The sequence below is a fragment of the Alligator sinensis genome, unplaced genomic scaffold (assembly GCF_000455745.1).
Source record: "Alligator sinensis unplaced genomic scaffold, ASM45574v1 scaffold300_1, whole genome shotgun sequence".
In the NCBI taxonomy this organism is placed as follows: Eukaryota; Metazoa; Chordata; order Crocodylia; family Alligatoridae; genus Alligator; species Alligator sinensis.
Window position 1 is genome coordinate 552,663 of NW_005842240.1, and position 13,273 is coordinate 565,935.

The window sequence follows — 13,273 nt, forward strand, 5'->3', positions numbered from 1 at the left end:
CTCTCATCAAATGCTTACTGAGAGTAGCATAAAAATCCTGGGTGATTTCATCTGCCACTGAAGCAGGCCATAATTCCTTGTCCATAATCACAAAGAGAGTTTACGTACAGCATATGACCCAAATCTCTCAAGTCTTCATCTTGTGCTTGAAGTCCTCTGAACTCTGGGCAGCAAATAATCTGGGGTAACACAATTGAAACCAGAAATAGCATCATGCTTTACAGATTATTACAACCCATATTATGTTACTATAAAGAAATTGCCAGCTGAGAGAGGCTTCAGCATTAGTTACTTGGTATAAACATGTGGAAAAATAGCTTAACCCTCATTTTGGATCATTTTGCAAAGTCCAAATTGTGCTTGTTTGCAAAATTTTCCACAAGATGGAGGATTGGGTATCAAAACACGCAACATTTCCCATATTCTACTGTGAAAGTGTATCCCTCATTGTGGCTTTTGCTTTAATGTTTAAGCAACAATAAGATTATGTTAACTCAAAAAAACCCCTTGCCTTGAGTATACCTCTTGGGATTTCATAACTGTTTTGCAAAAACTGGATCAGTTTAATAAAACAAAAATACGATGTCAGAAGATCAGCTTTTTGAGGGGTGTTTCAAAGATTTTGTGCAGCTGCTTTTCTTAGACTTAACATAGGAAAACATGAAGTTTTTCCTCACAAGACCACTTTTATTGTTCCTTTATAAACCTTTATAAAACTTTATTGTGTTAAGGGCTTGAGCCTTCAAATCCATGTGTAAATCCTTTTCTCAGATGAGTAAATTCCATCTGCTTTAATGGGACTACTCACGTGAGTCACACCTACTTATATCAGTTAGAACTTATCTACCCCAAACAGTTTTCTTTCGTTAACTATACTGGTATTAAGTAGCAACCCAACATCTACTGTGGACATAGGATATTGTGGAAATATGATATTGCAGATTTGCACATGGATGGAAATATGATTGTGCTGGTACAGATGGGAGAGGTAGTGTTGCCTACTGGATGATGCCTTGCACTGGGACTTAGGAGTACTGAGTTCTGTTCCTGTCTTGGCCACTACCTGCTGAATGACTTTGGACAACCCACTTCACCTCCCTGTGCCTCAGCTTCTCCTTCTATAAATGGGGTTTAATGACACTGAATTCCTCCCTAATGTGCTTTGAGATTTTACTACATACTAACGAGAAGTATTACAACTTCTCATTAGTGCTGACACATGAAGTGTAAGCCTGTTACTGCCCCAGCTACCAAAACCTGGTTCTTCAGCTCAAAATGTAGCAGGTCTTTACCTCTGGAGATCTTCAACTGATTCTCTAGCCTCTTAGCCAAGGTGCTAGCTATTGCAAGGCCGAAGTTGTAACCTTAACTGGAGCTGTAACCAGCTTATATTTTCTGTAGATCAGGTGTATGGACGTTGGTACCACAGCTTGTACTCATCAGTGGGTTAAGCTTTCAATTAAAGTGATGAACACAGAGGGGAAAGTTCACCATCCGATACTCCTCCTTCCCTTTCTTCTTCCTTCTTGCCCTCATCTATTTTCTCTTTTTTTAATCCTTGCCTGTCACCTCCTTTATTTTATATGGGGAAAAAACATGCTTTTATTTTTTATATCTTCCAATCCTTCAGTTCCCAGCAGCCTTGTAAACCCACTGGCTGCATTTTTAACAATATTTTAACAAAGGACGAGAGTCTTCTGTTTCCTTGTTTGGCTACCTCTTTCTGGAGTTTGCTCCATAGGAGGAATGTTTTTATGTCACAGCGAGTCATCATCTTCATATCCAGAGGCAATCATAGGCAATTAGGGCTAGAAGGGATCTCAGCAGGTCATCTAGTCCAACACCCTGAGAAAGGCAGTATCATTCCTAGCCAAACCATCTTAGATGAGTGTTCGTCTGACTCGTCCTTAGAAACTTGGCAATCAATCTAATCACACAATGATCAGGCACAATGCCTGAAACAAAAAACACACACAAAACAGGGGTGGGGGAGTGAGGGCACTGTCATTGTCCTGCCACCTGAGTGATGTAGTGGGGAGCTGGCATCCTGTTGCATAACTTGGTCATGCAGTATTGCAAAGGCATTTTACCAAACCCACACCATGAAGCTAGGTTGCAGGCAACTTTGGAGTGACTCTAATTAAAGCGCCAGCAGTGTCATGCGTACTCAGCGTCCTGTGCTTCAAAATGGCAGCGGGGGGTGCTTTAACTAAAGCTCGTTGAACAAGCTTTAGTTAAAGTGCCCCTGCTGCCATTTTGAAACATAGGAATGCTGAATACACGTTACACAGAGGCTGCTAGAGCGTGCTAATTTGTACCCTCCAGCAGACTCGCAGCAGACTCTATTAATCGAGCCTGATCTGATGCATGTTAATTAGTGCACATTGGAGAAGAGCTTCCTCACATGTATAGGTGCCCAGTGAGCCCACTTATCAGAATAGCTGAGCATTCACAGCTCCTCTTGACTTCATCTCAGCACCTCTGGAAGTCAGGCCCTGTCCTCTATATGTTGGGGTGGAGAGCAACCTGTTTAAATTCGCTGATGACACCAAAATTTGGGGGGAGGTGAGCACGCTAGCAGGGAGAGAGAGATTGCAGAAGGATCTGGATAGGTTACAGGGGTGGGCAGACAGGAACAGGATGCGTTTCAATACGGACAAGTGCAGGGTGCTGCACTTGGGTAGTAGGAACCAGCAGCACACTTATACGATGGGGAACTCCCTACTTGAGAGCACGGAGGCGGAAAGGGATCTTGGTGTCATTATTGACTCCAAGATGAACATGGGCCGACAATGCGAGGTCATGGTTGGCAGGGCTAACCGGACCTTGTCGTGCATCCACAGGTGCATCTCGAGTAGAGCCAGGGAGGTGATCCTCCCCCTCTATGCGACGCTGGTCAGGCCGCAGCTGGAGTATTGTGTCCAGTTCTGTGCGCCCCATTTCAGGAGGGATGTGGACAACATGGAGAGGGTCCAGAGGAGGGCCACCCGCATGATCCGGGGACAACAGGGCAGACCCTACAGTGAGAGACTGCGGGACCTGAACCTATTCAGCCTCCACAAGAGAAGGCTGAGGGGGGACCTGGTGACCGTCTATAAACTCACTAGGGGGAACCAGAAGGGTTTGGGGGAGACGCTGTTTCCCCTAGCCCCCGCTGGCATAACAAGGAGTAATGGGCACAAGTTGATGGAGAGGAGGTACAGATTGGACATCCGAAAAAACTACTTCACAGTTAGGGCGGCTAGGAGCTGGAACCAACTTCCAAGGGAGGTGGTGCTGGCCCCTACCCTGGGGATCTTTAAGAAGAGGCTGGATACTTACCTGGCTGGACTCATTTGAGTCCCGTTTTTGTTTTTAGGGTTTTTTGTTGTTCTCCCGCCCTGGCGGGGGGTCGGGCTAGAAGATCTATTAGGTCCCTTCCGACCCTGAAACCATGAAACTATGAAACTATATTTATATATAATCAGCCACTATGAACTTCAGCATTCCAGCTCCCACAATTTTTAGACACACATTGGTGGCTTTGACATGCATGTTCCTGAGGTTTAGTGAACACATCAAAGTTAGGAGCACAGGATCAAGACTGGACTTGTGTACAGAGTTTTACATATCCTGGCATGGAAGAAGTACATTTAAATACATCTCAACTTGACAACTTCATGGACAGAGTATGAAACAATAGTCTAACTGCATAGTATGAGCAATGGAACAAATAGGCCAAAAGCAGTATATGTTTCATGCTTGATTTTTATCCTCTGCTGGGTGATTGGACCCTGCTTTCATGGCCATAGGCTTTATTGGGGGTTTTTTTTCCCTTCTGATTTGTCTGCTCATCCATATTTCTAACCCACAAACAAGGCATATGACACGTGCATCGCTGTTGGTGGGTCTCTGGGGAGATATATCGGGAGGAACCACTGAATTTCCATATCTGTTTTCCTGATAAGGAAGTTACAGATTTGTGATCCCCAATTAATGTACATCTCATGGGACAATCCACAATGAAGGAATAACCCTCCGTCTCTGCAGCAGTTGGCACAGGTGGCCACTTTTTGTTTGCAGGACACAGCTGATGCTCCTTGGTTCCTGCGGGAATAGGGGCATTATGGAGATCAGGTTAAGCTGAATTGTCTGGTTGTAAGAGGCTGATGCACATCTTCTTTTCGATGAGAGTGATTTCTCTCTTTTTTTCACAGGCATATTTCCAAACCCACTTAAAGACAAAGCTCAGGGACCACAGAGAGATACAAACTCCCCGCTGTCTGTGACCTGGCATTATTCACAATAATACAGGGTCAGCTCAGGCTCCCTAGGTTTCCTTGCTCCTCCGATTCCTGACTTAAGACCTCAACTCCTTTGTTCTCCAGTCATTCTCATCCCCTTTATATCATTCATTGAGTCAGCAGAACCTAATTACGCATTAATCAGTAAAATCAACACCTGCTAACTGGGTGGCCTGTTTCAAGCAAACAGTGTTAACTGCTTCACTTTCTAAGCTCTCATAGGAGCAGTTGGGAGTTTCTAGAGGCTCTGTTGCCTTTGGGTAGTCCTGCTACCGAGCTGTTTATCTCCTATGTAAAGGATACAGCAATACCTCTCTATCCGAGCAAGAACCCTAGCAACAGATGGGATGGAAATTACAGTTGCTCTTAGTTGCTCACCGAGTGTAACAACCATGCAGGCGGCAAATGGCTGCTAATGGATTCATGGCACTCGTCACTAGGCTTGTCTCAGATTGGATGGGCCACCTGGGGCTTTTGCCCCGAATAACCTGAAACAGGTCCCCCTCTGGCATCATCATAAATAGCTCACTGAGTTAATAGCTCTTAATCTTATGGGACAGGCAGGCTCAGCCTCTGGGATGGGAGTTTCAGGAGATGTGAAGTGTGGTAGGGAAGCTGGGGAGAGGATGGATATTGTCAGGGTCTTGCTTGCCTACCAGGAGTTTTGCATGTCTGGACCCCTGTGCTGAAGTCACAGGGCAGGGTGTGTGTGTGTGTAGATAAGATCCAAGCATGTAGACCCCCAACAGGGCCTGTGTGGAGCTCAGTGTCCCCTTTAACCTCCTGTGAAAATGCTTAATTTACAGTTCCAAGCTTGAAAGCTAGGCTTGTCGCAGGAGTACGAGCCAGCTGCCATTTTCACTTGAGCGTGTTGTTCCAGCCCAGGTTCTGAAAAAATAGTTTCTTCAAAAAACAAGCAAACACAGCAAAATAAAAATGCACCTAACCACAGACCAACACCCTGATCCTAGGAATATGAAGGGCCTGATGCTGGCAGCTGGGCTTCAGGCTGGTAATTTTACTTACAGTATCTGGAACCTGTTCTTGCCGGTGTGTCCACAGCTGCCTCCCTTGTCTTGGTGAGTTGGCACTGCTGGGACTGCAGGTTTTGGACGGTGGCAGGCCTGGAGGTCACGAAGCCTGGTCTGCAGAGGGACTGAGTTCCCATCCTTGGGGAGCTGAGGAGATGCATGTTCAGAGGGGAAGATCCCAGCTTTTGTTTAAACTGACAAAGATCCATTTAGGCCTTCTCCTTTCACTGTGAGAATGAAAGGCATTGCTCAGGGGAACAGGGAGCTGGGCTCTATTCAGGCTGCAGGTTTGCTGGTCTTTACCATGTTCGCATGTGCTGTTTCTATCAATTGAATCTGGATGGTGTATCTCAAGATTCAACTTCTCGGCCTCTCGAAAGTTCAGGACAAGCATAGTGGCTTCTTAAACAGCAGGGGAACTACCATGTATCTGTGTCCAAGAAGGCATTTTCCTGAACCTTACCCTGGGAGAACTGCTCTTCTGGTGTGGTTCAATATCTGCCGAGGTGCAGCGGCTTTAAGCCCAGTTTATGGAAATGGGAGTCTCCTCCTTTGCTTGCTCCAAGGGTCTTATGGCTAAGGACAAGCACAACTCAGGCATCCAAACCCCAAGCCTCCAGGCTTGGGCCTGCAAGTAGGATGCCCACCAAAGGTTTTGGAAACAGCTGAAGCCCCAGGTGCGGGTAGAGGATGTTTGCCAGTAGTAGGGCCACTTATGGTTCTGCACTCTTGGATTTGGAATTAGTTTTGGCTAATTTGGCCTCGGATACGAATTAAATAACAAATAAATAAATCTCAAGCTTCAACTTAGTACCCAGCCACCCCCATTTCCTCACACCAAGTCTGTCCTTTACCCTTGATGGCGGGAAGGGACTAGCCAAAGATCCTTCTGCAGAGTCACCCAGAAATGCTAAAGCTGACTCTGGCTGCTAATGTTCTCTGCCCTGTCTGAGATCTTGACTATGGTGGTGCTGCTCAAGCTTTGTTGGACTAGCACAAAAGGGGGAGACTTTCTTGCATGCACACCAGTAGTGCTGGTACTAAGTGTGGAAATATGAACCACATACACCATCCCAGCAGCACAGTAAGAGGAGGCTGCCTGTGCTGCAGGAAATGTGGTATTCTACTGGGGGGGGGGAGTTTGGTGATGCTGCGATGAGCTTGATGTGGATTGTCTTTCTGGTGCCAGTGAGGAGCCCCTAAAGTCCACCCGTCACTGCAACACTGGGATCTGAGGTGGAAAATGTTCAAGGGATCATCTTGTTGCGGGGTTGTAGTACTATGAATCTTGTATTGATTTCAGTGGAAGCAACAAGTGATCCGTGGTTAGGAACATTATGTCTCTCATTTAGGGGTGCCATTGTGAACATAGGTGCTTTGCTGCGGTACCTTCCTCCTGTAGTCCCTTGTGCACTTGGGAGAGAGAGGATTGCAAAGGATGTAGTAAAATCAGGTGGATTTTTCCAAACTACCAATCCAGAATGATCCAGGGTACTTGCATGTAAAATAAACCTCTCACATGCTCTGCCTGGATTAACTCTTTGCATCTAACGTGGCTTCTTTTTGTCTGCTCGACACCTGCACCCCAGTGGACTGCAGCCCATGCTGTGCTCTGCGGCTTGTGAGGAATTGGAAGTGATGGGCTCTAGGACCCTGGGAACTCCGCCAAGGCCAGGTAGGTCTGTCTCATTTGTTAGTTTCACTCAGAGATTCATTCACTCCCAGGGATGTGTGGGCATATGTGTGTGTGTGTGTGTGTGTGTGTGTGTGTAGCGTGTGCTTTGTGTGTAGTGTGTGCTTCTGCTTCCTGGCTACTTGCTGTGCTCATTCACATGCAATGGGACTAATAGTGATCTCCCTGCAATGAGGAGTATCCGACTGGGGGGAGAAAGTGATTGCTTTTCTCTAAAGGAAAACCAGGAGTAGGATATTTAAGGATGAGCCCAGATGTGTCTGCCTTTCTCGTGGGACTCATGTGCTTGACAGCTTTCAGCAACTTGGCTAAGACTTCTTCAGACTTTTCAGGTAGGAGAGAGACTCCCATTCTCTGCCTGCATTTATTGATCAGTAATTGCTATGAATAAGCCCCCTGAGGGGGCAGCCCGAGGGAAGGGGATGCATTAGGTTTGAAATAGTGAGGCAGGCAGCAGTTTTAATCCTTTTAAAATAATGGGTTGAAAAGGATGTTCAGTAAGAGGATTTCAGTTCGTTAAAAACTTTTTTAACAAACCCCAGGAAAAATAATTCAGCAGAAGAGTTTTTTGAATCATCATGGGAAGGAAACAAGGGAAATAGTAATGACTGCAAACTTGCCTCAGTTTATATTGGTGTTTGTGGTGAGGGATGGAAATAAGTTTGCTTGAGAAAGTAAACAGGATTGGTTTAAAGGGCTGAGAAGTTCTTGGATGCAAATTGAAACTACCACACCACAATTGAGGTATTTTTTTTGTAAGTCGGATTCTTATACCCTGAATCATACTAAATATTTTTTTCACGTGCCAATAGTCGTTTGCAGTCTGGGGGAGTAGTCACAGAGTAAGATACTACATCCCCTAAGTGAATCAGAATCTGACCCCACATCTACTTGAGCAAAACTCAGAAACAATTCCTATTCATTACCAAAGGTCTTTGAAAATGGGAAATTAATATTTCCATAGCCTAAGTCATGCCATTTGCACAGGTAAGTGTTCATCCCTCTGCAGATGTGAAATATGATACAAGTCTTTTAACTATGTATTGCTGCATTAGTCACATTAAAATCAGATTTTTACTGCTGTACCCTGTGGATGTCTGTATGTCAAAGCAAATCCAGCCCATATAAAATAAATAAATAAATGTAATTTTGCACTAGTTCAAGAATAAGTGATCGAGATGTATTGACTGCAGAATGCCCCATCTCACTTTGAATGCAACTGGTGGCTGTTGGAGTTCAGCATGTTTTATAAAAGATTGTTATAAAACTTTTTGGAGAGTAAGAGCTTTCAGTTACTGTTTGTTGGTGGCATCACATCATTAGTGAGAACTGCGTGTCACCAAAAGGTTTAGACTGAAGTGCACGGTTGTAATTTCAATGCCTCCCAACATTAAAGCACTGGTCCTTGGCGGCCAAGGTATTTGCATATTGCAGAGAGAATTGTGTTTATAAAGGGATGTTTAGTGAGAAGTTGGAGACTAGGGTACAGTAGTTTTAAGTCTTTTGCTTAAAGTGCATTGAAGGGACTGACCTGCCTGTAATTCAGCCTTTTTTGGGGGCAGATCAATTCTGTGACTGCCTTTCAGAGAGGATCTGCCTGTGAATGGAAGGAGCTGAGGCACTTCCAATTTGTAGTGGTTTTCTCTCTCCCTCTTTAAGTTTCTTTAGCTCTGAGCTTCCTCTGCATCCATCACTGAAGGCAAGTTGGACAGAGCGGGTGTGTGTGGGCTGGGCTAGTACTCAGACAATACCGCGGAGAATGTGTTTTGCTTACATGTGAGTCCTAATCCAGAAATTACTGACCCCACTGAAATACAGATGCTTTACATCCTGGTTTACCTTGTTGGCAAGCATTATGTAGTGGCCTTGGGCACTGGCATGAATGAATACACCCTGTAGTAAGGGGATACAAAGCTGATGGCAACACAGTGAGAAAAAGGAAATGAATTCAATATTGTTTAGGGATGCTGGCAAAGGCAAAGGATGCCACATCTCTGAAAAGGGCTGGGGTGGGGGAATAACAAAACCTTATGTTATGGAGCAGCTGTTTTCAACTGCAGTGTTGCCAGTTAAAGCAGAGGGGATGGGTTGGTGGTCTAAGCCTTAGCTTTGTGATGTCTGGGCTTTGAAACATAGGCTCACGGTGACCTTGGTCCTGCAGAGTTTCCCTGTGGACTTTTTCAGTGAGATCCACATTAACTTTCATACAACCAGCCTTCTCAAAAATCTCTCCTCTACTACCCACGTTGCTTTGCTGCACATTGCTTATATGCGGCATTAAAACAAGCAAGCAAATAGGCTGTTTGTATGTTTTTATTCCTCGACCCGCCTGGAGCCTTGCATATCTCAAGAGATACAGCACGGGTGTAGCAGGATTGGGACTTTTGTTTGTCCCGTGGATTGTGGTATGTAGGACTGGAACGTGCCTTGCTATTAGGTATGGACTGAGCCTAACAAACTGTGGTTGCCACCAGAACTCTGTTTTGTAGATTAAATGGTTTGGTATCTGGAGGATGAAGGTGCTAGATAAAAGTCCAGTATTTTTCCTAGCCATACCTAGCACTTAAAGCAAGTGATTCCCTCCTGGATGGTTTTCTTATCCTGTTACCATTCTCACTGATGGACAGCCCACTTCATGTATCTCCGGCATCCTGGCTGAATGTGGTCTTTCTCTAGTAAGGGCCAGTCTTCTCTTAAGGACTAACATCTGGTATAAGATGCCCATTTTTGCACAGTAAAAGTACTCAGGTAGCTAGATTTGCCTCATTTGTATTAGTGGCTCTGACGTTACTATTAAGCTGCATTTCTTGATTGCTGCCTTTAAGAATGAGGTGTTGTCACGCTTTTGGAAAATAAGTCTGAGCCTTTCGTCAAAGGGATCTGCATGCAGGTTTGGTCTCTTGCTGTTTGGCCATTGTTACCATGGCTAGGAGAGCAGGGCATGGGGCCTCCTAGTTGGCCTAGCTGTAAAGGGCCGTCTTAGGGATTTAGCAGGCAAAGGTCAGTGGTAGACCCATGAAGCCATTATAGCACATTCTTCTTCCACCCAAGGTCTTCATTTGAATTCTCAAGGGAAAAGAGACCTAACACTGAAGACCAGCTCAAAATGTGCTCACAATCTCTGGTTGATACTTTGTGTTGCAGTCACCTTCATCCTGGCTGAGTTGGTCTGAACTGGATTGGATTTGATGGGGTTCCTTTAATGCCTGTTTAGGACAATCTCTGACTGTTACTGTTGACCAACAGTAGGCTATACTCCTTCCCCTTCCCACCACAGACTTTCCTAGAAAGTCATCAGCTGCTCACTTGGGGTGGGAAGCACAACCCATTCATATACTTGCCCCCTTCAGGACTGTATGGAATAGCAGCATTGCACATAGGGCAAACAACTACCAGCGCGTCTTGAGGAAGGATGGGAATTAGGGGCTGATTTTGCACTTCTTGTATAGACTTTGGCTTTAGTAACAGAAGCACTGGGTGTTGGCTGCAGCCAGGGCTGGTGACTGTTGACCAGGTGTGCAGTGAGGGTCTTGCCCCTCCACTCGGGGTCAGACCAATCACCATATTTGGGATCAGGAAGGAATTTTACCCCATGTACAGAGTGGTATGGGCTATGGGAGTTGCCTGCATGCATGCACGCACCCCAGTGCTCTCCCCCTGCCCTACTCTGCCCCAGCCAGTGGCGGAAGGCGTGGGGTCCAGCCCAGCCCAGCCTCTCAGGAGGAGCCCTGCCAGACTGCACCCCTGTCCATCTGCCTCTGCCTGCAGTAGCACGGCTTGGGGGAGAGGATGCGGGGGGCATCAAAATACAAGTTTGCCCAGGCTGCTGCATTTTCCCTAAAGCCGGCTCTGCTCACAAGAATATTTTAACAGCCTTTGCAGCAGCACAGTTGGGTACTGTGGTCCCCCTGCTTTACCTGTAGGAGATTAGGGTGGTATGTCTTGTGGCTGTATCAGGGTTGACAATGTAGTTTGCCAGTAGGTTAGATCAAAGGGGTCAAATTTATCCCACTCCAAAGGCTGGATGAAATTTGTTGGGCCTTTTTGTGGCCCAGACTGGCGCCACCCCGCTGTGTAGCACTCCAGGCACCAGGCCCAGCCTGCATGCAGCATGCGACAGCCCTGGGTCTTGCTTACTTGGCACGTGGGGCTGGCACAGGACTCTTGTCACTCGCTCCGGACCCTCACTGCTGGCCCCTATTGCTTCATGTTTATGCTTTACCTTTCCTGCTTGTTCAGCTTGAATGTTTAAAAATAATCCTGAATGAATTCTGCGGGAGTCAACACCGGGCTGCTGTAATCTGAGAGGGAAAAAAAATAAAAATCCCTGTTCTGGGAACTATTTGAGCTATGTGAAGCATTTTGAAGGTTTTATTTTTCTTTAATGGGTCTTTAAACATTTGTGTTTGTGGGAGGGAGGCGTTACCCGGCAGTCTCCAGACATGGAGACAAAGAAGGCACAAGCCACTGTCTTGACTAGTCTCTGTATTTACACCACTTTGAGCACTGACAGAAGTGACATTTGTCACATGATCAGCCCCTTGAAAGCAGTCCACAACCATGCCCTGACAGAAACGCACGGCTGCAGAGTGCTTTAAAAGTGCCTGATCGCACAACAAATGACCCCTCACGTAATGAGGGCCCAGATGAAGGCTCTCCAAAGCAGCGTACCTTCATTAACTTCTATCTGATCGGGGCCCCCAGTGCTGTCTGCATGAAGGGAGGGGGGGAGGAAGGGAAGAGTGCTCCAGGCTGGGATTTGCCCAGCTTGCGCTGCAGGTGGGTGGGGCGGGCAGGTGGATTGGGCTCCAATCCACCCCCACTCCCCACCCCGCGCCCCCTCCAGTGCAGGCAGGGCAAATCCCAGCCCGGAGCTCCTTTCCCTCCCTTCCCTCTCTTCTGACCCACCCCGCAGGCAGCACCAGGGCTGGGAGGAGGGGGAAAATCTAGGGGACAGCGGCTGCAGACACGCAGCTCCTTCTGGATCCGCTCCAAAGTGGAGCCTGATCTCCCACCCCCTTGACCCAACAGTGAATGTCTGTTGGGTTGGGGGGAGTTACTGTAACTCATGACACTTTCTGTGAAGTGCCATGAGTTACAGCTTGGAGCTGGACATCGGTCAGTGCCCTTTGTGTGATCTGGTCTAATAGCAAAGAGCCTCTGACCAATGTGTCCATTAGGTTGGGTATCCAGCTCTGCTCACTCCTGTAGCTTCTGCATCTCAACCCATCCTAGCAATGGTCCTGCATCTCCATCTTCTGCCAAAAGAGGGAAAGCTGTGAGCCAAACCCCAGGTTGTAGCAGAAGTCGATTTTATATCTAGGCTGTTTCACCTCTATTCTTTCTATGTCATCTGAACTTCCAACCCAAGGCCTCAATGTTTTACAAACATTAATGATGTAGAGGGTCTGAAGTGTTCAGGGTCACCTCTGTAGCTTGTGGGAGAGGGAGGACTAGAAAACTGGACTCTCAGTACACCTTCTGGACCCTGGATTTGGTAAGGAGGGAGCCAAGGGAATGCTGGCTGCATACTTGTTGATTCTTGTCATTCTAAAAACATATTTCTTTTGGTTTTTTGAAGCTTGCAGTGAGGTTTGGTATCAAAATAAAATACCTGCCATTTGGACTTGTGTAGAATTTGGTTTATCAATTGCTGATTATTTCACAGTACCTCTCAGAGGCACCTGTTGAAATCAGGGTCATATTGTACTAGCTGCTGCTCAAAGGTGCGTTTGCTGAGGCAGAGAGCTCATGTGGTTTGTGTGCAGGCCGGGAGCGGTCCAAGGCCCTCGGGGGCGCGCGGCGGGCTGTGGCCAGCAGCCCTGGCACGCGGGTCGGGGAATGCAGGCCGGCGGACTAGAATTAGGCACGGACGCTTAGCCGTTGATTAAAGATTATTTTACTTACACCGTAGATGGTCGCGGTGCAGGCAGGAAAACTTGCTTGAGTTGCAGTTACAGACAGGAAAGAAGAAAAGCGGACAAGAGTTCCTTCCGCGCAAACTCTAGCCCAATCCGGTTGAAGGCTCTAAAAATACGAGCCCGTTGTGTCAACCGAAGAAAACAACTCGGAGAAGAGCTCTGGATACACTCACACGAAGTTTGCTAGGCTCCGTGAAACTTGGGCGCAGGGAAGGGGTTCGTCGAGGGATCGCGCTCGGCGACGGGGAGAGGCCAGAGGTTGATCAGACCCCTATAGCCTTCTTAAGGTACGCGCTGGGTTCGATAGGCTCCGCAGCGCTTAGAGTTCTTCACAAGATGTGAAGT

At 46.8% G+C, this 13,273-nt stretch overlaps 1 protein-coding gene across 1 annotated transcript in view; it reads left to right on the plus strand.

The window, feature by feature from the left end:
• Positions 1-7,251: 7,251 nt before the first annotated feature.
• The window catches only part of EVA1A (eva-1 homolog A, regulator of programmed cell death), a 323,709-nt gene continuing 317,687 nt past the window's right edge, over positions 7,252-13,273 (plus strand). The window contains exon 1 of the mRNA XM_025208589.1: positions 7,252-7,339. Coding sequence (XP_025064374.1) covers positions 7,252-7,339 — 88 coding nt within the window. The remainder of the gene's footprint in view (positions 7,340-13,273) is intronic.